This window comes from Lycorma delicatula, chromosome 2 (genome assembly GCF_047948215.1).
Source record: "Lycorma delicatula isolate Av1 chromosome 2, ASM4794821v1, whole genome shotgun sequence".
NCBI lineage: Eukaryota > Metazoa > Arthropoda > Insecta > Hemiptera > Fulgoridae > Lycorma > Lycorma delicatula.
The window spans coordinates 109,842,515-109,869,069 of record NC_134456.1 but is presented as its reverse complement, the minus strand read 5'-3'; the positions used below and the strand labels follow the sequence as shown (position 1 = coordinate 109,869,069).

The 26,555-nt window shown below is 29.6% G+C and overlaps 1 protein-coding gene across 1 annotated transcript in view; it reads right to left on the bottom strand.

Annotated features, from left to right (window-relative positions):
• Positions 1-6,271: 6,271 nt before the first annotated feature.
• LOC142320233 (uncharacterized) overlaps positions 6,272-26,555 on the bottom strand; it is a 23,719-nt gene continuing 3,435 nt past the window's right edge. The window contains exons 3-5 of the mRNA XM_075357935.1: positions 21,564-21,699; positions 15,796-15,882; positions 6,272-6,790 (exon numbers count right to left, since the gene is read on the bottom strand). Of these exons, the coding sequence (XP_075214050.1) occupies positions 6,458-6,790; positions 15,796-15,882; positions 21,564-21,699 (556 nt within the window). The 3' untranslated portion in view covers positions 6,272-6,457. The remainder of the gene's footprint in view (positions 6,791-15,795; positions 15,883-21,563; positions 21,700-26,555) is intronic.

The following is a 26,555-nucleotide window of genomic DNA, read 5'->3' as shown; positions in this document are numbered from 1 at the left end:
AAATTTAAAATGTGTATAGAATTAGTTTTGTAGTATCCATTTGTTTCAGTTTTTGGTTTTTAATAAATGTTATAATGCTGCATTGGAGTGCATTTATATACTGAAGAATTGAATAAGATAACTTTAAGGTAAAGTATTTCTTTATTAAACTACTTAATACTTTTGCAGAGTAGATGATTTTTAATAGAACTACAGAACACTATTTTAACCCAATAATCATAAGAAAATAACAGCTTTAAAAATTGCAGTTTTACATATATATTTTCCAGCATATATTCTGTGTTACAAGTTATGTAGACAATGTAAGCTGCTTTATGAATAAAATCTTTTTTTTAATTTTTCTTAACATTTGTTTTATCAATAAATAAATGTTAAAATTAAGATAAATAATTGCAGAATTGAAAAATTATCTACAGTATAATGAAATGCATTTACTTATATCTAATTATATGCAATATGAGTGCTTCCTAACATGGCTGCTTACTTTCCATCATACCATTAGATATGTTTATACAAGGAACAATATTGGCCATCTGAAAAACTACATTGAGGATGTGAATGTGTGACATTCTTTATAGTGAACTATGCACCTTGTTGACTGACATGCTATAAAAAAATTGTTGAATTTTTATTATTTTATAACATGATCTAATCAGCAGTTAATTTTGCTACACTTTGGTCTTTGTTAAGTGGGTATAGCTTTGGGTTATTTGTAAATTTCATTAAATCTACATTTATTTTTTGTTATTTTTTCTAATTCATAAGGTTTTTATTGTAAGTTTAGAAGCATTTTCAGTGGTTTTTGTAAAACTATCACTATTAACACACCCCATTAGGATGGAAAATTAAATGATACATACTGCTTTACTTATTGCTTACATACATACTGCTTTATTTATTAATATAATAGCATAGCAGTCAGCTATTTATTTGCGATACGTTTGAAGCATACAGCTGGATATAATCCTTTGTTATAGGAGTTAGAGTTTAAACATAATAGATTTTTTCACACATTTTAAAATACATAAATTTAAGAATCCAAAGCAACAAATAGGAAACCATGATTACTTGAAACTGCAATTGGTCTTAAGAGAGCCTATAGTAAATTATAATCTGGTTATTTTTTTTTTTTGAACAAGCATACCACAGTAGTGGTAACAGTTTACTACCTCATTTTGTTAACATAAATATGTATTTTTTTTTTATATGGGCAAATATAGAACATTTTTATATAATAATCTATTATATTTAATATTAAAACAGTTTTTTAATAGTAAAAAATTTGCGCTTCTTAGCAATTTGATAATTGCTTATTGCGAGTAGATCAATATACAAATTATAAGATTATTAAATTCAGATTTTTTATTAAATTAAAAATTGTTAACTAGTTTTATATATAAAAAATAAATAATTATAGATTTTTTTTTTATTAATAAAAATGTTTTTATTGTAATTGTAAAACATTTTTAATGTAGTAAAAAAAAATTTGTAATAGAAAAGGGTTTTTCATTTTTATTTTTCATTATACTAAGAAAAATTTATTAATTTAATAAAAATGTTAAAATTATTGTATTATCTGCATTTTTGTTGCAAGTTTAAAATTATGTCCAGGGGAAATGAGACTGTTAAAAGTACTTTTTGTCGTTTTATCTTTATTAATTATTATTAAATATATATATGAAGATAATGCCAAGATTAGAAAAATTTATTTAGTTAATTGATGATAATAATTATTACTATATAAATTTGTAAATAAGATTAAATTATTTTAATTTCTTAAGTATCAAAATGGTAATAATTAACTTGTATAAAATAATTTTTAAAAATTAATTGCAATTATATTTTTTCTTAATATTAATAATAAATAAAATATTGTATATCTCTTTTATTGCGGATTCATAGATTAAGATTTAACATATGAACTTTTTTGTTTTAGGTGTACTTTATTATTTATTAAAATAAGTTTACAAATTATCCAGGTTTTTTTTTTTAATTTTAATGGCACTTTACATATGTTTTTGTTATATCTTCTCTCCTAAATGGTTATACCATGATTAGTTGCTAAGGTGTATGAAAGAGTATTTATAAGATATTAAACTTTGTAAATAACTATTTTGTTCCAGCTCAGCTATACATTTTTATTTTATACTTTTCTTTCTTGATATACTTAGCCCAGCAGTGAACTTATTACCACATTGGATTGGTATGTTGTAGTAATAGTTATCCTGTAATTTGTAACAAACTTAAATTTAACACACTCAGATCAGTAGTACTCTACTCAAAAATATTGCAGTAATTGTTTTTTTTTCTTTGTAAATAAGGATAATTTATTTGTTATAATTTATCTTTAATATAATACAGAATGATTTGCTGTATGTAATATAAATAAATATGCCCTATAAATTAGATTTTATTTTTTAAAGAAAATAACAAAAAAACTAAAAAATAGAAGTTAATGTTGTTCAAATGGGTCGTGAGGAATTTCTATATGCCAACTTGCCACATTGCAAGTAGCTGGATTATACCTAGTGTAAAAAAATATGAAACAAAGGTGTAAATTATGTTAATCATTTATTCCCAGTATGATAGTTTACACTATGATTTTCCAAAACTGTAGCACTGTTATTAACATCATCAATTTAGTCAATGGGAAGACAACCAGAACACACGTTATCAATTACTTCACCTTTTTTGTGAAAATATTTTTTATTCAGTTTATTAGACCCATAAGGGATAAGAAACACTTAAAAAAAAATTCTTGCGTCTGAGTATAAGAATTTATTTACATATGGAATTGGTTCTAAAATAAAAAAAAGTTTTAGAAAAATTTGTCTTCTTTACACCCAAACACTTGACTGTACTATTGTCTTCAGGTGTAAGCTTATTATATTTACTGCAGTGCATGATAGATTCTATACTAAAGATTAATTATTAATCGTTAATTTGTACTAGTTGTCTGTTACAATGGATAATATTTAAGTACATAAGCAATACTTCCAACAAAACTCTACTGTAAGTATCATTGAAGGGTACAAATAAACTGATTTACATACTAGTGAAGTATCTACATAACATTTTTTTAGCTGATATGGAAAGACAAATCAAAAAATTATATTTACAGTATAAAGATCATTTGTCGTATTTATTTCACAAATTATAATTGCTTTTATTTACAAATGAAAATATTAAACTATAAGTATTAATTATTGAGGGTATTATAATTAATACGTATTAATTATATGGAGTTAACGTAAATTCTTTTTCAAACTTTATGTAAAATAGATTCTTTGCCTTGCTGTAGAGTTGTTCCACATCATTCACTATAGTAGATAAATTTTGAAAGGGTTACAGTAGTTGTCATTGCATCCTGTGATATCACGACAAATGAATCATGATAGTATCAACCTATTGTTCAACCACTTCAATGTGGTCATCATGACGTAGGACTCGAGCTCATTCCAAATTGTTAAAATAGAATTGTTTAGTCCACTGTAACAATGCAAGTCGTCTTACACTCTTCATTACAATTAGGTAAATAGTGTTTGCAACTTTTGCTTTCCTAGAACAGTTCACAGGTGATAGCAACTCAATTGTTTCATTATTTCAAGCATCTTCCTGAAATTATCATGCATTTGCATCAATTAACAGAATTTGCTGACCATACTGAAAATTTATATTAAGTTGCTTGTCGTTTAAACTTTTGAAACCTGGTTCATAAACTGTGTAAATGTAGTTCTTAAATGCTCATGCAGTTCTATTAGCAAGAGAATTTGGTAAATAACCTTTGAGTAGGCTGAAAAGTTGTTAGCAAGAAGTAAAATTTGTTTTATGATACACATTTTAACCCAGTTTCTAAGAATGGTTGACAATCTCTCATTTAAAAAACAAGTCTAAAGCCTTTGTGTGATTTGAGATCTGTGCATTGTCATGCTGAGCTACACCCTTCAAGAGCATCCCAAACTGTTATGATTGACCTCAAATGTTTCAGTATTTCACATTAAACTTCGGTCGATGTGGGTCCCAGGTTCTGTAGGATTTTTTTTTTTTGCTTTCAGATCTAGCAATTATTTCTCAGTTCAATAGTGTTTGTTTAAATTTTTTGGTTTATTAAGTGACTAATGTTGCTAATTAGACTGACATTCTAACCTCGGTCACAGTTTTGTAAAGATACTCATTTCCCTTAAAGTTTGCTAGAACTTTACAGTTACAAATTGTTAACTGGAATTGTTGTTTACAGTACAAACTGTTAAGAGGAAGAAAGAAATTTTTGGAACCTTTAAGTAATTGTTTAATTTTATTGCTCTAAATTACTGACATTTACAATTATTATCAATGTTACTTTTTTCAAATACCTATGAATTAATTATATGAACTAAAACTTAAGAAAAAATACTGTAAATCTAATGACGTTAAAATACTGCACATAATTTATAGTAATTATATTTAACTACAGAAAAGTTAAATTATAAGTTACTATAACTGTAGCAAATGCTAATACATTAAAAATATCCTGAAGACAGTTTACATAGATTATTTATGCTGGTATGTGAAATCTTCCACTGAAAAAGTTTGCTAACTCCTAATGTAAAAATATTATACAGTGTAAGTTTAATGAAATTATGTATAATATCCAGAAAATCTCTTTCAAGTTAATCAGTTTATTACCTTTATTATCAAAATTATATGAAAAACTAATTTTAAAATGTTTAAACCCCTTTGTTTGTGACCATATTTTGTTACTTAACTGAGTGAATAGTTTGGTTTTTCAGTCATACATATTTATGTTTAGAAAAAAGGATAATCTGAAACATTTTTAAATGTGCAAAAGGCATTTAACTGTGTGGCGTCGGAATGATTTATAAAACACACTGAGCTTTACTTCAATGGAAAGTAGAGCTTCCAATTTTTGTCAAATTTATCCTGGCATTTATTTACGTTGTAGTCTCAGGTCGACCATTCCTGAGTTGTGTGGTTAATTGAAACCCGACCACCAAAGAACCCCGGTATCCACGATTTAGTATTCAAGTCATGATCTAGTCAGTTCTGTCCTGGGGCTAGTTAGTTTTGTATTCATCAGTTACATCACAAATCACTAGAATGGTTTCATCAATGGAGAAAAAACTACTTGAAGCTACCAACTCTATTCTGAAACTGAAGCAAGAAGTTGGTTCAATTGAGCTTAGACAAAAAAGAAAATACAGATGATAAAGACATCTCAAAAAGATATTGCAGTGCCTCTACAAGAATCTATACTAAATCCTCAAAAATGAACACTGATTTGGACAAAGGGCCACTTAACATTTGATTTTCACAAGTGGGCCTCTTGTGGTTCACCTTCAGTTATTTATTAGCAACATCTACTAACTGAAAAATAAAATATTGACTGCATTGTACTAAGAACAAAAATTTTACTTTTGCTGAAAAGAAAAATTCCTTTTTCTCATATGAAAATCATTGTTAGAGGTAAAACATTGTGTTTGTTGGTACAACAAAAACTTGTTTCCAAAACACTTTGTGCAATCTGTGAAGCATTTGATTAAAAAGAGGTTTTGGTATTGGTTTTTCAAATAGTGGTTCTTTATTTATCCATCCTGTTGAAGGGATGATGATTTCTAAAAAAAAAAAAAAAACTAGTCCTGCAGTGAAAAATTTATCCTGCTACTGGAAACACAGATGAAACAGTTTTTCACCATAATTTAGTACCATACCATACTTCCAAGTAGGAAATAAATTTGTTAAAGAGAATGGGATTGTGATGCTAAATTGATCAGAAATTAATCTCGTGGGCAATCAAGAAAATACCAATTGGTAAAGAGGACTCCACAACCAAGGACTGATTAATATATTGTTCAATCAAATTTGATTCCAGAGAAATAAAATTGAAATGTGAAAATGATTCTATTTTAAACAAAAGAAATGATTATTTGCTTAGTACTACAGTTCTTGTTTGAAGTTTTTTATTCAGATGATTTGCTTATATAGTTGTTTGTAAATGTAAACTTTCAAAAAAGTTAATGATTGTGGTTACTTTTTTCCACTCTGTGGAACAGTAAATTTAATGTAATAAGATCAACTGGACAATATCAACACAAAGAATATTATTGTTACAGTTAATACAACTTCAAAAAATATTTTAAAAGAGTGCACTGAGCAATGTATATCAATTAATTTCTTTGAAAAATGCTTGTTTTATGAAGACTCTAAATTCTTCTATAGATTAAGAGTTTACAGTTTTAAAAGAAAAAATTATGTATTTTTGTCTGGTATACAAAATGTAGAAGCCGTATTACATATTCATGTTTCTCATCATTGAATAACATGGTAAAAAACTTGTTGGGAATTAAAATGGAAACAAATAGGGCACTAACCGTAGACCAGTTTCATTATATAATTAATCCTCTTTTAATTATTAACTTTTGTTTTTCTATTATTATTTTAAGCATAATATTTTTTTAATTTAAAATGGTTTTATTCCATTACAGTGGCAATACTCAGACTGAAGAACTTTCTCAGTTGCCCCATCTTTCAGAATAACAGTTGTATGTGGTGGAAAATTAACTGCAAGTCTTAAAGCTCCTCGAGATAGAACTATACTCTGTGTTTCAATATTTGGTAATTTTTTATTATGCGATTTATTTGTTTTATTAGGTGTTAAATGATTAACATTTCCTCCTGATTTACAAGTTTGACTTCTGCTTTTATGGTTTTGTTTTCCTGTTGAAGGACAAGAGGATGGTGAACGTTTTTTAGCAATTTCCTGATCACATTTTGTATTCTGTATGTTTTCTTTCTGAAACAGAAATATGAAATCTATTTTATCAATGTATATAGAAAAAATTGTATTTGATTCCAATTCTTTTTGTAATGGAATTAATTAAATGGCACATTTTTTTGTTAGTTTTATACCTTCAATTAATTTTAGTTGTGTTTTTAACACAAACAACCAGAGAGGTTATTATTGCCTGAGAAATAGAATATTATAACATTGTAAACTATGAGAGACCGGCCCACCCTGGAACGTCAATGTGGCGAGAGCCGCATTGTCGGACTGTGTGGGAGTTCCTAGATGCGGTATCCTTAATTTGCTTAAGGGAAAGATTCTTACCGTTTTGCTTTTGGGAAGCTAACCCTGAGTATGGTTCATCACCAGCCAATTATTATTGCTCCAAGCGCTATAAAATGGTGGACAGGTACTTGCTGGCATTCAGCGACCTAGGCGTGCTGCCGAGACAAAATAAATTTTATTATGGATGTCATATATACTTTAAGTAGTTGATAGGGTTTGCCTAAAATATATGACAAGTGAACAGTTGGGACACGTAAGCCGATGGCACCATGCTTAGTCTGCTCAAGCTGTTGGCCAGGTTCTAGGAGCTACGTTAGGATAATGGACACTAGCTAAACTGTTGGAGACTCAGTTGCCATTTGTGGCACAGAAATTCGGTCTTGTGCTTTAGGGCGACCGAATGGGATGGTGGCGGGGGAAATACCAAGCAAACCAAAGTCAGTAACGTTGTGTACCTCATACAGAACACTATCGGAACTGATGATGTTAAATCCAGAACTCTGTTACTATAAATATAGTGAAAGTGATCAAATTCCCCCACCAGAAGAGCAGCCCAACCGCATTCAATAATGATTCTCAACGATGTGATTAAAGAAAAACTAAGTATCTGTGAATATTTTGCCAGAGGTTGCCAAACAAATACGATTGCTTTAATTTGGCGCAAACATTATAAAATACCAAACCAACAATTGATATGAGACAGTTGTAACTTATTTATTTATTTCAGACAACACAAAGTAAATTCACAACACATTTACAAAGAACGCATAAATGTTGACATGTCGTTTGATGATTTTAAATCTTTATACAACTACGTTTGAACAAGAGCCGTTACAGTTTTTTGATTATCGATAAAAAATCTGATAAAAATAAGGGTCGTTATAGAAACGACATTGATAAATTTTTAATCATTGATTGAACACTGCACACCGAACGCAGCACCGGTAAACATTAATAAAGTAATCGTTTGAATTTAATTTTTTTTTTATATATTCATTTGGAAAGGAAAAACAATTGGTAGAAATTGATAAATTGAATAAAGCTTTTAAACATAAAAATACGGCATATATTATGGGTTTGGCTGAAGAAGATCCTTTATTTGCTAACCCCTTTAAACCGATAATCGAAACTATTCAAGAAATTAAAGAAGAAATCTATAAACCAAAACCAATACCGCCGCTGACTGATATTGAAATCGATATTGCTGAAGTAGATTGCGATTTGGGTGATTTTTAGAATTGTTGGCTAATTAGAAAGACATCAACAAACTTGTAGTTTGCTGGCACGAGATTATTCAGATAAAGACGATGTAGGGCCCTCAACAATGATATCACATCTGAAAAAACTACTTTAATTGAATAGACTTAAACTGCATGTGAAGGTGAAAACCCCCTTAGATTTACAAGATGTATAGATATTGTGGTAGATAGTCCATTTACACAATTTTCTGAAACACAAGAAACAATTACAAATGAACCATATTTATAAATGTTAAAAACAGCACCAAAAGTATCACTGGATCATGTGTATTGAGTAAAATATGATACAAACACATTGGGTAATACTAAAATTGAATTTAAAAATTATTTAATTTATTTGGGAAAAAATGCAGTATATCAAGCCACGCCTGGTATTTTAGAGTTGTTAATTTTTTTAAATTCAGACCTAAAAAAGTTCACAAAAGAGATATGCAAATTAATGATAAAATGCTGAAACATACTGGTGCGCACTTAACAGATGCCGGTACAATAAAAACAAATCTTTTATATATAATGATTAGAAAGCTTTTTCCTCAAAAAAGATCTGTTTCACTGTATAAAACAGTCGACATAGTTTAGCGGTAGCGGACTACTGCATTAAATTATAATCAGTCTTATCAATATTGGGACGATGCCAACGAATTGGTGGTTAGATTGTATACACTTGTGAGTGAATACTATGTCGGAAACACGGCTGTTTCAAATGAAATTATATCCATAAGTAAAGAATTGTAAAATGTTGAATTCAGATAGAGGATTTGATTTTATTTTTTATGTATAGAAATGTTACGTTTAAAATTAGGCGGTAAAAGAAGAGGGAAGGGGAAAAAGGTCCTCCGGGGATTGGTTTTTCAATGACTGAGTTTGAAATTATAATGTGAAAAATCATAGATAGTGTAATGTATTTGATCCGATTGAAGATGGTGACGCGGAAAATTTTAAACGAGCTAAAAGTATGTTTAACTAATACACACTCACAGTGAACAGTTTGTCGGTTTGGAAAAATTGAATCAAGACGATAAAAGACTATGATGTAAATATTAACAAAGAAACTGACAGTATAAAAATGATAATGTTATCATTTGATAAAAGAATAAAAGCATCGGAACAGGAAAAGGAAGATTTTATGGGCGATGTCAAGTACTCATATCGCGATCGATCAGAGAACATGAAATCAATATGAAAAAGAGATCTACGAAGAAGATTTTTAATATGTTTAGATTTTTTTTTTTCATTAATAGAAATTGAGTTAAAATTATGAAACTGATTCATTTTGTTGATTTACCCAAATGTGCTACCAAACAAAGCGCTGGTTTAGATTTAATTTCAGCAAGCAATACAGGTTTAATAGTTGGTGAAATAAAAATCATGCCAACCGGTATTGCAATATTGTTACCGAAAAATCTTGAAGTGCAAATAAGACCCAGATTAGGTATGGCGGCTAAAGATTACATTACAGTTGCCAATTGGCCGGGCACAACTGATGCCAATTATCACGATGAAATTAAAGTAATTCTTATTAATTTGGGCAATAAACAAGTTATGGTACAAAAGGGTATGAGAATCATGCAGATGATAGTATCAAAATATGAACATATTTCTTGGATTGAAAGTGTAAAACTTGATGAAACTGAATGTAATTGTCATGTTTTAGGTTCAACTGGATTAGCATAATTAACTGTACAAAATTATCTGTTTCATCGATAAATTTACTGTATTTTGTTGCTTTATATGAAATATTTTGGTCCTGTAAATCTGAGGGACCAAAATTGATACATTAAAAAATAATTAACCCTGAAAATTTTGTTGTTAAGGATTGTACTGTTTATTGTAAAAATGTGGTGGAAAAATTACTTAAGGTATTTTTTAAAGTATCTAAATTAATTTAAGTAATTTTTCCAATACCAATAAGTAATTTTTTTACTTTTATACCAATAATGTATTTGAATAAAAATAATTAAAAAAGAATATGAAAAAAGGTTGTATTATCCGTATTATTAAGGTTGTATTATCCGTAAGGTTGTATTATAAAAAAGGTTGTATTATCCGTTCTGTAGTCAATTAGGCTGTAGATTTATTACCTTTGAAGTGCATATTTCAGGTTACAATTACTACAATCCGGGTACGAAATTAAATAAGGCTGAAGCCTGGTGACAAAGGCAAATATCAATAAATTTGATGAGGCTTGTAAACTTCACGATATAGCTTATTCGAAATATTCAGATAATAAAACCAGATGTGAAACCAATAAAGCACTGACTGAAAGAGCTTGAGAACGTGTAATCGCGTCAAATAGCAGTTTAACTGAAAAGCGACGGCTTATGCCGAAATTAACGCGATTAAACTTAAATCTAAATTTGGCGGTAGATTGAAACTAAAAAGGGGTGGTAGAGAAAAATTAAAGAAAGGCGGTGGTATTATTAAGAAAAAAGTTAATAGTGAAAAGTAAAAAAAAAAAATAGATTCAATACTGAAACGTGCTTCATATGATTGCAAATTGGTTAAATATGCAAAACGTTGAAAATTCCACATTTTAGAGGTGTTTATATGTGAGATGCATTAACAAAAAAGATTAGAAAAAATGAATGCGCCTTAGTCAATTTAGATTCTTCAAATAGACTCTGTACACATTGGGTTTGTTTTAAAAAAAATCAATAAAAATGTAGAGTATTTTTATAGTATCAGCAGTGTACAGCCCCCTACAGAACTGATATTTCTTAAAGTCTAATGTAACATACAAAATTACTAAATATCAAGCCAATGATGATGTAATTTGTTCTCAGTTTACTTTTTAAGCGGATTATTGCAAATAATTTATTAATATTTGTTTTATTCTTTCCTACTAGAGATATGAAGCTTCTATTATCGATTGATGGTAACAGTTCGGTGATTGATAATACATTTTTCCCACCAATTTATATTTCAAAAGGACAATAAGAAATGGGTTTACAATGGTTATGACGGGGAAACAGTATTCCGAATGTCAAAAAAAAATAAAAACAATAAATTGTGTTTTGGCTTTGATGAGGATGTAAAAAAAGATGAAAACAATAATAATTATATGCTAATAAAAAAGTGCTACATAACTATACCGACAGGTAGTTATGAGATTGAGGATATAGGTGATTATATACAGCCTGAAATGAAAACAATAAAGAAACTTTTTCCATTAAAGCAAACAACAATACATTACAGACTGAAATTAAAAGCACAGTATGGATAGATTTTTCAGATAAAGATTACAGTATTACTAGTCTTATGGGTTATGGATCGAGACTATTCAAACCATACACATATTGGATCAACCAGTAAATATCGCCCTTGTAAATGTAATATGTGAAAAATGAAATATTATTATGGGCAGTATCAAAAATGGAAATTGAGACAATATTTTGTATGCGTTTCCATTAGAATTCATATCATCCTGGTGATATGATTGAAGAATATCCATTGAATATTATATTTTTACCTGTTGGTGTGAAAGAAATTAACAATTTAGAGATACGATTGACAGATCAAAACGACAATTAACGCGATGAACAAGTCAGCTTGTTGATATTGAGAATATCTAAATAATCTATTGTAAAATAGAATGTTTTTATTTTTTGTAGATATAGAATATATGCCTCCTACATTTGATAGTGATGATAATGTTTTTGTTAAAAAAAGTTACAAGTTGACTGAAGAACGTATTAAAAAATTTAATTCATTAGGACTAGAAGTTGTAAATGGAAGATTAAAATCTGTAAAGTGTGAATTTTTATTTTTAAAGCAATACTATATTGAAATTAAAAATAATTCTTTTATGTAGATTGCGTAATGAATTATTTAAGCATTGAAAAATGTAAACATCAAGATGATTGATTCATTGACGTACAAATAATACCATCCACATACACCAATCGTTAAAAGAATTTGATAATAATGCAGAAATTATAATTCGTGTAAATCAACCAGAAGTATATACACTGTTCCTAGTGGTTTGTTAGTTTGCGGAAAACTTATAGATTCAGATAATAAAAAATCAGATTTTGTAAATTTCACTGGTGCCTTTTTATTCGATGAGATTAAGTATCTTTTAAAGGGGCAAGAAGTCATTGAAAAATGTGATTGGAAGACCAATCACATTTAAAAAGATAATAAAATTTATTTAGATGATGGTAATTTTAGTTTGGGTATACCTTTAACAATGTTTATGGGTTTGCTGAAGATTATAAAAAACCCATTGTAAACACTAGACAAGAATTGGTTTTGAAACGTAGCAATGATGATGTAAAGGCAATAGTTGCTGCAAGTGCAGATCATAAATCTAAATTGAAAATAACTGAAATCACATGGGATATGCCATATTTAAAAGCGGCAGCTAAATTTCGATTGGAATTGGTTAAATTGAGAGATAAAAATAAAGAGGTGTTCATGCAATTTAGAAAATGGGAAATTCTTCAGTATCCAGCTGTTCCTCAAACAAATTTCACAGAATGGAATGTAAAAACATTATCACAATTAAACAAACCACAGTATGATACTGTTTGTTTTCAAACTGATAGAAAAGATAATTCCATTAAAGAGATATCTAAATTCGATTCTTGTAAAGTGAGAAATATTAAAAGTATTTATAAATTCAACTCCATATACATATAAAAATTTAAACGGAAATCAGAGGTGGATGTATAAAATGTTTACAGATTTTCAAAAATCATATTATAAAAATGCCACCATACAATTTTTCCAATTACAAAAAAAATTATCCTTTATATGTAATTGATTGTTCTCAATAAGATGAATCTTTAAAAATAGCTGATGTTGATTTGAAAATTGAAATTGAAACTGAAGAAAGTTTTAAGCCTAAAACACCAGTATATTGTTTATTAATATATGATACTATAATTGGCTGTACATCATAAACTGGTGAAATAAAGAACAAGAATAGTTGATTAGATTTTGTTTTTTTCCTGGTGGATCAAAGGTCAAATGAGGTAATATTATCTTAAAATTTAATTCATATTTTATAAAAATAAACAAGAACAAAACGACTAATTTTAATTCATATTAACTTATATGTATAAGTAAAACCAATACATATAAAAACAACTAATTATTATTCATTTAATGATGCATCAACATATTGTTTATTTATTTAACGAATGAATGAGCTGACATCATTGACAACTAAACACCAGACCATGGGGAATTCCCTTGTATTGAAGTGCAGGTAGCAACTTAACAAATTTGGCCTATATGATTCCCTATACTTATTGGGGAACAATGAGTCTATAGCATTATTTTTCAGTCAAAAATGTTCTAGGATACACTCTTTTCGAGATATTTTTAGACACTGAAGAAAATACATTAAAGAATCATTAATCTAAAAATGATGCTGCAAAAGACTGTACTGTTTATTGTAAAAATGTGGTGAAGCAATTACTTTATATAAATATTTTGATCACTCAAATCTAAGGGACAAAAAACTGACACATTAAGAAGAATCATTAACAGCTGATGTCATTGACAACTACACAGGACACAGAAGAGAATACATTAAAGAATCATTAACCTGAAAATGATGCTTGCAAAAGACTGCGAGGTATGTGAAATTTTCTCAAAAAAGACTGCATAATATGTGAGTTTTCTCCAGAATAAGTCCCATGGGGACTGTGTGTGAAACTAGAGTGGTGATGTTTGCAAGCACCTCACAGGAGGCTAGACCAATTATCACCATCAACTGTTAACAAACAGGATGCTCCTGGGGCACTTTTAGGAGATGCAAACGGCTTATAATATCTCTGAAAAAAAAATTGTCCAACTTTCAATATTCAAACGAGTATTTGTTAGTACGTTGAAGGCTAACTTTTGCATACATTAGGTACACTCTCTATCTAACAGATCGTGGTTATTCAGGAATGTTTTAACTTCGCAATCAATTTTCAAAATTCAAATGGGGTATTTGCTAGGGGTGTTGGCATTGAAATTCAAATGGGGTGTTGGCTCTCTGCTAGCCAGTGGACACGTGTGGGATGCTTCACACAACAATTTTTTATAATTCAGTCTATTTAATCATGAAAGCGTATGCTGCCGATACCTGTTAATTATTGAATAACATAGAATTTTAATTCATTTCGGTGATATACATGTAGAGTTAGTTTAATGCAATTGTATTCGATTTTTTAACTAATATGGTATATTGGTTCTGTGATAGGCGATAAATATTTGATTATTCATTTGGCAATATTTTTCAAATTATTGAACAGCATCTAGATCTTTTTACAGTAAAGTGGAAACATTTGTTTGTATGTTATCAAAACGTTTAATAACTGCTAAACTAATCGCTACCAAATTTCAAACAGTAGCTTCATTATGTAATCCGGAGTGTCATAGGCTATATTAAAATAAAAAGCTATTTATTTAAACATGTAAATAATAAATAATCCATTGTGGTACTGCACTTCTTATTCAGGCTGCTCCTTTCTTATAGTAAGCCACTCCCCAGATATTTTTTAATAGAAATGTTTTAAATAGAGGTCTTATTAAAACTGATGACAAGGTTATAAGTGTTGGTGAAAAGTATTTATGTGATTTTGGTTTACCATCGCTAATTCATGATGAACAAGATAATGAAAACCACCTATGACATAGTGTTCTGAATTTTTTTTTAATATCAATGAACTTCAAGAGGACATAAAAATATTAACCTTTCTAAATTAGAACCAGACACTAAGAATATTATTCCATCACTTGCAATATCCATACTGAGAGAAAAAAGACAAAAAATTGATGGGACAATAATATGACCTGTCCATCATATGTTTGATGGACAGGTAGCTTGGCTCTCGGTGTAGCATAATCAGGCATCACTACAATGCTCCTTGCTGGTGGTAGGACTACTCATTCAACTTTTAAATTGCCATTAAATCTATCATATGGACAAAAGTCAGTTTGCCTCTATGCATAAAAGTCTAATTATATGGGATGAATGCACCACGATTCATCGAGCTCATGCTGAAGCAATTGACCATACTCTCGGAGACCTTACGTCGCATGATAAGTTAATGGTGGAATAACATTTGTTGTCTTTGCAGGAGATTTCAGCAAAATTTGCCAGTATGTCATGGCATTCGTGATGAAATATATATATAATATTGTATGAAATATAAACCACCAAAACATAGTAATTAGATAAGTTAAACTTACCATATTCCTTCTTACCATAATTTCCAGTAACTAGTTTCACAATGTCCTGCACCTTCAGTTGGTATTAAATTTTATATCTATACATTAAAACATACTCTTTTAATTGTTTGTCAGTATATTCAAAATTATGTTATGTATTTTGAAATTTTGAACAATATTATGAGCATACAAGTAAATTTTGGTGTCCTGTACCAGAATAATTTGCGATGTATATATATATATATATATATATATATATATATATTTAACTTATTTGCATTTATAGTTATTTTTAAAAGATACCTTAGTCATTCCTACAGAATCACTTCGTCTTCTTGATAATCTTGGACGTGGTGGATCCCATGGAATTCTTTCTTCTGGAATTTTTTTCTGTAACAGTTAAGATTTGTTTATAACTCTTCTGATTATAATACAATATTATATTGTATTGTTTGTTAATTCAAACTTGAAGTAACAAAAAAAATTCTGAATTACTTCAATTCAGTTCATACTTCACACAAACATAAAAATGTAAATAAAATAAGAAAGGTAATTTAATTCTAATTTCATTAAGAATATGAATCTGTTTAAGTATATTCTCAAAAATTGTATCTTTGCTTTTAAACTAAATACCTTACTTTCTTTCCTTCTAATTTCTATTTTATTCCTTTTTTCAATAAATAAATAAAAATGATTACCACCTTTTCTACAAAAGTTAGCATTTTGTTCTCCCACATCTTGACTTTGATGAAGATAAAAAAATAATTAAATCGTAACAAAAATAATAATAATGTATACAGCAACTCATAATTTACTGTACTTTACAGTACTAAGTGAAATATTTTCAAGGCATTAAGTAGCTTACATAAAGAATGGAAACAGAAAGAGCTTCATTGATATCTTACTTGTCAGCAGATGTATTAATAAAATCAAGAGAAATATATGATACAAAGAATATATACACAGAATAAGTTCATATAATGTGTAATAAAGGAACTAATAAGGTACCCTTTAAAATGCGGGTGCAGCTGACACCAACATTAAACTGTACCATAGTATATTGAACTGCATCATTGCATTAGATCATAAATCCTTAAGTTAGATAGTGAAATTTCTCCATTGTTTGGTGTGTGGACTAGCAGTTTGCAATTAAAACTTTCTGGGATCTTCAAATTTTATAAAACAACCTGCAATACTAAAAAATTAGATTTTATGATATAGATCATTTTCTCCTTATTTATGTTTAGTTTTTCTTAAATAACATACTTGATATTGTTTTAAATTATTTTTTTTTTAATTTTAATAACAGTAAATAAAAATACCTTACGGAAATCCTCTTGCTAAAACTTTTATTGTTAAACCCATTATGCAAGCTTTCTTTCAAACTTGGCAAAATTTTTCTTTCGATTTAAAATGCTGTTAAATCGAAATAGAAATTTTGTTTGATGCATCTCACATAAAATTCAAGGGATCTAGGAGAAAGTGAACTACTGGAAAAATGTTAATTATTGTTACTTAAATTAGTTAGTTTTCACTGGCTTAATTTAAACTGTCTATTATGTTGTTTTTTTATTACTGTTTACATTTATTGAACCAAATGACAACTGTTATTCATTATTAGTCTAAACTGACCATAATAGAATTATGAACAGAGTTTAAAGGAATTGGAACTAAAAACCAAAACCCACATGAATTTACAAAGAAATGCTGCAACAGAATGCCATGCTTTTACATATGTTGGTTAATATGTGATTAAGATAATTTGTGATGAAATCATAATTTGCCAGTTCAAATTCCATTTGTGATAATAGAATTTGATGATTATTATATATTTATTGGATGAAAGTTCTGAGTGTTTATCTGATTCATGTATTAAAACAAACTTGGAAATTTGGAACAAAAAATTATACAAAAAAAAGATTTTCATTGCAAGTGCTTTTGCGTACAATCCATATGTGTAGTCTAAAGTAGGAAAAGCTGTAATCAACATAAACAATAAAGAAACATTTTTTGGTCTTATATGTGTAATAATATTTCAGTCAACTTCTTAGAGGATTAGGTTCAGTCAGTCATTAACTACTGAAAATACAAGAAGCATTCATAAGAAATCACTTCTATTTTGTTATTTCTACAAATAGAATTCTGAAAAATTTTTGGATTGCAATGTATTTCAAGTTAAAGACATTTATTTTAAAAAGACTCCTTTTATTTCATTATTGTTAGCGTAAGTGTGTTATTGTTCTCATAGCCTTCTTAATTAATTGTTTTCTAATTTTAAAAAAATGTATAATTTTTGTTTGTTTATGTATGGCTTAGAAGTAATTACTGCTTTATTCTGATAGGTAAAAAAAAAAATATTTTTTATATTTTTAAATAAATAGATGTACTTTATTCAGATCAGAATGTACTTTATTATGATGATGTCAAGAATAATAAGTGCCATTTAACAGAAACAAAAAGGAACAGCTCCACTTTTGTCTAAAGGGACCAAGGAAAAATCATAAAAATCTTTTTTATAATAGTATCTCGAAATACAAAATTAATAAATAAGAAAAAGAAGTGGTTAATTCACATTAAAATAACAATGATATAATAACAATGATATAATAACATGAATAAAGTAACAATATTAAACCACTAGCTGTAAAACATTTAAAAACTTACATACAAAGTGTATCACAAAGTTTTCCTGGAACTTTCATAACCTATTCTACATGTAAAAATAATGGGAAAAGTTCATAAAGACATAGTTTCCTAAAATGCTTCATTTGCCAGTTACAGCTAGTAAAAAATCTCACTTGTATTTCAGCTACCTGGATGAAATGAGGTCATACCGAAATTTTTAGCAAATTAATTAAGGGGCAGAATTAGTGATTTTTATGGTTTTTGCCTTAAAAACTTGAATAAAATAAGTCCCAGAATCGTATCTGCAGTAGTTTTTGAAAACTCTGGGGTGAAAACCAATTAATTGGGGTAAAAACCCTGTTTTTTTTATATTTGATGTACAATAACTTTGATAAATGGGTAATAAACACAAAACCAAAACTTGTAGAGAATCTAATTCTGAACACAATGGTATAAAATAAGTTGAATAAAAGAAAGAAAAGTTTGAATTTTATTTAAAAACAGGTTACTACATTTTTGTCAAAAAAAATACTTATTTAATATAAACAAAAACCAGATTCTTTTTGGGTGATGTGAAAAATTTGTAAAAACTAAATTTACTGTTAATAATTGCAAATAATCGCATTTACTGTTAATTTCTAAATAAAAATTATTTAGATAAATAGTATCAGTTTATAACAAATGTTAAAAAATGAGCCTGTCATTTTCAACACATTTATTGGAACGCTTCCATACTTCTTCTGTTGCTATTTCTAGTTCTTCAGGGATGTTCCCTTAAGTTGCTCAGCCATGTCCATAATGCAGACAATGAATTCCTCACGAGAATGTATTTTTGTTTTGTATACAATATTATTCATCCCTACACGCATTTAAAAAAATTTAAAGGCGTTAGATCAGGCGGCCAGGAATATGGACCTCTAGGACCAATCCGTTTCTCAGGGAAATGATGACTTGAGTGAAAATACCACAAGAGAAGTGGGAAGGCGTGCTGGAAGTATACTTTGAGTCTCATCGCTAGAGAAACATCTTCAAGCAACTGTGGCAATTCTTCTTGAAGAAAGTGCAAGTTGACTCGGCATTTAAGTGGCCTGGTAATATGAACGGTCCTAACAGCTGATTATGAAGAAGGCCGCACCACACATTGACGCTAATTCGGTGTTGAAAATTTTCTTTCACAGTTTTATGAGGATTTACTTCTGCCCATGTGTGCTCATTGCGTGAATTGTTGACGAATCTCGATTGAAATTTGCCTCTTCAGTAAACAAAACAAACTTGTTGGGTTGTCAATTTATATTCCACCAGTTACAGAGCTCAAAACGAAGCGAACCATCTCCTGAGTGTAGATGTTGAACTGCCTGTTTATGATAAGGATAAAACTGTGATCCACTTAGAATGGTGTCTTGCACTGATACCAGGACTGCGCTTTATTGTATCGATAATAATTTCATCAATAACAGCGTAGTGTTGGATAGATTGTTCATAGCTGGTACGAATACTAGGTAATGAACCTGTTTCCTGAAGATTGCGAAAATTCACGCTGATTATTTTGGGATCTGAAATCCTACGATTTGGGAAATGCATTTCATATTCCATTGCAGAAGCTGCAGCATTACCATTATACACACCCAAAATGAATACCTATCAGCTTATGCCTCTGTTGTAAATAAGTACGGCATTACTTCAAAGCAAACCAATCAGATTCAAACTAAAATTCACCAAGTCTTTGCTAAAGACAGCATAGGTCACAGTACCCGATATATTTAATATACCTTACAGAATTATTTAAACACTAATACAGTATTGTGCATTGTTGATCAGCTGCTGTTATTTCATTGCCAACTTTGGAATAATAATTTTTCAAATAATTTATTGCATTTCTTTCATAAAAATATGTAAGTAATTTCCATTTTAAAATTTTTGTTAATTTCCAGTTTAAAAAAAAATTTTTTTTTTACAAATTTTTCACATCTCCAAAAAGAATCTGATGTTTGTTTACATTAAATAAGATTTTTTCTGACGTATTAAATCTACTTTTTCTAAATAAAACTAAAATTTTTCTAGCTTTTCTTTGTTTTATCCACCTACCTTGCACCATTTTGTTCAGAATTGAATTCTCTACAAATTTTAGCTTTTTATGTTTATTACCCATTTAACACAGTTATTGTATATCAAATATAAAAAAAACAGGGTTTTTACCCCAATTTATTGGTTTTCACCCCAGATTTCTCAAAAACCACTGCAAATATGATTCTGGAGTTTATTTTATTTTATATTTTCCAGGTTAAAAACCATAAGAAATCACTAATTCTGCCCCTTAATTAACGTCTTAAAAATTTCAGTATAACTCATTTCACTGGGGCAGCTGAAATTTTCACTAGCATAACTGGCAAAGGAAGCATTTTAGAAATATGTTTATATGAATTTTTTACATTATTTTCACCAGTAGAATAGGTTATGAAAGTTTCAGGAGAACTTCGTGGTGTATATATATATATATATTTATTTATTTATATGCATATTTGAGAACAAATTTAATTGTTCCTAATAATGTTCCTTCAAAAAGAATGCAGAAAATCCTGATTTATCTAAAAAGTATTATTGAACATTTATCATCAGAGGAAATATTATTTTGGTAAAATGGAATATTTGAAATAAACTGCTCATAAACAAGAATAACAATTCTCTTAAAATGTTATTTTCTACCTAAAAATGCTATAAAAACTTGAGGTTTCCAGTCAGAATAATGAATTTTCTAGCAATTTTGGAAAAGGGGCAAAGATTTCAATAATGATAATACTGTATTTTTAATGTAGGTAAAAATCTAGGGAAGGTTCTCCATTTAAAGTTTCTCATAAAACGTATAGTTTCCGAGATCCCAGTGGTGGCCATTTTGTACATATATATAAAGCATTATAAAATTTTGAGTCTTTAGTAGGCTAAAGTCTTTGTAGTTCCTACAAGAACTTGCCAGTAATACAAACACAGCCATCCTATGAAACACCAGAATCTGATGCAGATTAGATTTTAATTTATTTCTCTAGATTTCTTTACCTTAATAATTTAGGACACTTTCAAACAATGTGTGAAAAATCATTAAAATTGTATCAGTATTCACAATAACTTTATAGTTTATTTATTATTAAGGTAAGCTTTGAGAGTTGGTTACAAATCTTTTTAACCTTTTTTTTTTGTGTGTTAACGAGATGAAGGAACCTCATTTATGGGCGCCTAGGCTTTGTGGGCTTGCTAACAGGTTCCATGCATGCACTCATACACAATCAGACACCACTAACAATAAAGTAGCACCAAAACACACACACCCCAAGAAAAATCTTTTCAACCTGTGAAATTGTTTCTGTAATGAATAGTATTAATGTAACAATAAAATTATAGATATAAAAATTATTAATGTACAAGACTTGAGTATGTGTTCTTACTGTATTTACCATTTTATCGATTCGATTTGGACTGCATGCCACACAACGTTCCTTTCTGTTAGTTGGAGGATCAAAAGAGTCAGTATCCTTACATGTATTCTCTGATCCATTTATTGAACCATATATACCAACCCTATGTAAAAAGCTGTAAAAAAATTATTTTTTTATTTACATAGCTTTTTATTTATTTTATAAATAAATTACTATTTTTTTTATGAAGCTAAAGGAATAATGCAGAAATAAATTATTAATTGTAATTAATTTAATTTTTTTAGATAATTTATTGCATTTTGTCGGTGAAACCAGAAAAGCGTGTAAGTCCATTTGAGTAAATTTTACAGGAGAGTCTTAAAACTATATATTTTAAAAAGTAAATTTCATTGAATACTTAAAACTTGTGAATATTATCTATATAATAAAATAATTAATTCTCATAAATATCATTTTTTTAATTTATTATTGGAGTTGTACATATTTCTACAGAAAACAGTGCATGATGTACGGAGTTTCACACTTTTCTTAAAAATATCTTTTATCATTATCGGCATTATACAAGAATAAAAAATGGTATTTTTAATTGGTATATTTATTTAATAACATTTTGAAACATGTATTATCTGTGAAAGGAATAAGTATATGAAAATAACTGATACAAATAAAATAAAGGAAGTTCATCATAAAAGGCATGATAATCTGACTAAACTTTTTTTAGAGCTTGTAGGTGATCACATTTTTCTTTTTTGATTTTTATATGATCTTGATATAGCAGTGGCAGGTTAATTTACATTGCTGATGCTTTGATGATGCTAACAGGACTGCCACAATAATCAACAGTCAGCCACAATAAAAACAAAATCTGATGTTTCTGCAATTTTGTCAGAATTCTTAACATCTCTTGTTTCCTGTTTAATTATATGATGATTTCTGTTGCTCTCCTTGTCAATATTATTTGATTTAAATGAAACAGATATATCGCACTGGTTTTATCTAGGACGAAATAATGAAAGATTCATTTTCTGGAACTCTTCATTAAATAGTGTTCTTGAAACAGGAACTTCATTATGGTCTTTACAAAATATATTTTGATAAAAGCAGTTAAACTCTTGTTTGCTAAAATACAATCTTCATGTTGATGCACGGCAATAATGAGATTCAATCTTGGCCAGTGAATTAAAGAATGTGATAACATTTGATCTTATCAATTCAGATTTTAATTTTCTGGGATGGATTTTAGAACTTTGCTTAGTATTATTGTGATCAGCATTCCTTTCTTCACAGTCTTTGATAGATGTATTATTTTTGATCCACAATAAAGTACAATTATACTTTAACCCAAGAGTATTGTTGAACATATTTTTGCAAAATTGATATACATCTGACAATTACATGAAACTTGTGGAATAATTACATCTTGAATTTTGAGCTTTACCTTGTCGGCATATAACTGGGTGTAAATTCCTAGGTTAGAGCTGAATGCGGCTCTTCTATTATCTTGTTTATTCAATGAGGTTAAGTATATTTTAGGTATAAGATTTGATTCAAAACATTTTTGGTTGGATTCTGAAGTAGTACTTTACTGGTTGTCATCACTTCCTAATAGATGGAAGATATTCTATGCAAGAGCTAACTAAGGAATGCTTATGGAAGCATATTCCTTCAAAGAATAACCCCGCAGATATCCTGTCACGTGGTTGCATGCTGGATGCATTAACCTTGACACAACTCTGGTGGAATGGTCCGTCTTTTCTGAAGGATGTACAAGAAAACAAATCTATGTGTGGTAAGCCACTGATCCTGATGACCCATGCAAGGATCCACCTGTGTGTGTCAATATGGCTATTGACACACAATTGCCATAGTGATACTATTGCTGAGTGGTGTTCATGGCTGAACACTGCTCAGCAAGATCATGTAACTGTCCAAACAAGAGATAGTAATTCAGGAGGTGAAGACTGTCCTGTACAGTCTTACAGCTGACCTGTTCAGCTAGTACGATGCTAAGAAAATTGTGAATAGTAGATCACTGAAAGCAATGTCTTATGCTCAGGTTGCTGCAGCTCTAGTGGCTCCTGTAGCCTCTTTTAATGCACAAGATGAACAAATCAAAGAAATGAGTTATAAGTCACTACAGAAGTATAGGACATTAATAAAACAAAGAATTCCTCTGCAATAAGAATTGAGCCTTCGATCAGCTCTTAAGGTGAAGCGAAAGCTCAAAGAAAACCAGAGACAAGTATACTGCAATCGTTTTCTCGATTTATATTGAGAATAGGATTTTGAAAAACCAATGATGGAGACTCTGAAAGCACGGAGGTCTTTAAACGAGAAAACAAGCACTTTTGCAGGGAGTGAATTGAGCCTTGACTCTGATGCACTGCTGACCACATCATCGGAGTCGGTGTCATCTGGTATCGGCAGCTGAAGATCCTCCGTGATTTACTATGTTGGATCAGAAGAATCCATCTCCAAGGCCTGAAACAAGCTAGAGTTTAACATCAAGGCAATCAGGAAGATGGAGAAAATAAGAAAGAAAGGATTTTCTAAGGGTAAACCTAGGCAATAGATTTTAGGAAGAAGTTAGTTTTTTGTGTACTTTTGACTCATCTATAGATTTAATTTATTTGGATAATTTGTGAAAACATTTTGTAAGGAATGGTTTATGTATTGTAAGTGTTTTAAACATGTTTTTTAAGTGGTATGGGCCCTTTACAACCCTGTCATCATGTGTTTATCTAGGGTTTAATATCCTTGACAAGTCTTTTGACGATTTGTTTTGACAAGACTAGTCTTCTATGTTGCTATTATTTTTATTCGGGTGTGAAAGAAATATTTTCTTTTTTGCTTTTTTATTTTTTTTTGATGTGGAAAGATGCTAATAACCATAACAGTTGATGCCCCTAAAACCTAAAAAAAAAAAGAAGTAATAATAATAATGCCCCGGATTCTGTGCAATAAATCCAACCCCACATCCTTGCAATAATATTTATGCACACATCCAGGGCGGGCAATGACACAGTATTTTGGTACCCTCACTTATCTTGGTCAACAGGGCAAGGTTTTGCTCAGAAGCTCCCTATGGAGTACAGGATTGGCGGTCCCAAGATGGTTACGGTTATGCTTCTCAGTTTCACTGTTTACAGCGATGGTGGGAGGCATGATCGTGATCTGTTTTGCCACCGTTGGGCAGAGTGCGAATGAGGAGTGCCCTTCCCTCCTCCCAGTTGTAGAGCCAGGTTGAGGGTGGGCTGCTGTGAGTTTAGCTCTATCAACGTCTTGTGCCGCTCAGTGTGAGTCACTTCAGGTCTTAGCAGGGACTGCCCTATGGGTATCTATGGAATCATTCACCAAGATCTAGAAACTGTCCAATTTATAAAGAGAAGGTAGCAATACAAGAAGTTAAAAGATGGCAATTAAAAAGATGAGCTACTTCAAAGTGAAGAAAATCATCAAAAGCAGATCACCAAAGGTAATATCATATATACAGGTTGTATCAACTTCTGCAACTTATTTCAAAGGACGTGATTGCGAAGCTAGCACCAGCACCAGCATTAGCAAGTTGTTTGAACTTATTGTGAACAAAAAAAAACTTGGAAATTGTCTAACCAGAGAAGATAGCCCACAAAGAGAAAAGAAAACACCAACTCTCAAACAAAAGAATTCTTCTTCCTTGAAGAATGAACTTTCAACCAATTTCAAGTTGAAGGACAGTAAATCCAGAATAGACAAAAAGCCTGAAGCCAAAGTAGAAATTGCAAAACTCCCCATGCAGGGAAGTGAGAAGATAGATATAAAAATATTAGAAAAAGAAGATTGAGAAAAAACAAAAATAAAGCCCTCAGAAGCATGGTGGTGGCTTTTAAGTGAGAAAGCGAGGAGTTCAGCCGCCCCACATGCTTTAGCAGGAAATGCATCGGGTCTCAACACTGATGCACTACTGACTGCAGCATCTGAGCTGGTATCATCTGATGCTGGCAGCAAGACATTCTCTGTAATTTACTGCAGAGGTTCAAAAGGATCAATCTCTGAGGCATCAGAATTTTTTGAATTCAATATCAAGACCTGCAGGAAAATAGAAAAAAGAAGCAAAAAATGATGGCTTAAGAGTAAACCTAGGCGACAGAATTTAGGAAAAGATTGTTTTTATGAGTTTTATAAAGGATTTTAATCAAATATGAGTCTTAATTTTTGCATGACATAAAGTGTTTTCGATAGAACTCCTTTTACTATTACTTATTTATGTGTTTTAAGTGGTAAGGACCCTTTACACCCTTATCATATTGTGTGTTCAGAGTTTCAGCTTTCTTTGACAAGTCTATTTTTAGATTATATGTTTTCATAAAAGTAGTCTGTTGACTACGTTGCTGCTAGTGGTTTATTGGGAAAGGGATAGAATTTTTTTTTGATGTAGAAAGGGGCTAATGACTACAGTAGTCAATACCCCTAAAACCTGAACAAAAAAAGAATAATTGTAATGTTAATGAGGATTCTTAATGAAGTTGACGATAATAAAATGTTAAATGCTGATGAAGTCATGTAATAAAGAATTTGAAATTCGTTTTTTGTTTTTTTTTGTTACACTACTTTAATTATTTAACATTTTTGTAATTAATATTTTCCTAATTGGACAAATTAAATATTATGTAAAATAAAAGTTTACAATAAAGATAATTTTACTAATTTTTCCTAAAAAATTCAGGTTGGGATTCCAGAACTCCCTTTTTTTAAATAAAAGGTATCTATTTTCAAATATTATAGGTTTAGTTAGCTGATATGTTTCTGAAAAACATTTATTTAAAAAATTTTTCTTTCTATTGTTTATGTAAAAAATGTGTATGTTTTTTTTAAACTCACTTTGAATGGATATAGTTGATTGTGGAACTGGATGACTCACCTATGTCTTCTAACCATTGATTTTTACTCCCAATTTTAAATTCTATTAAAAATAACTTATAACCTGGAAAAGTGCAAATTTATATAATTATTCAATTAATTTAATAAACA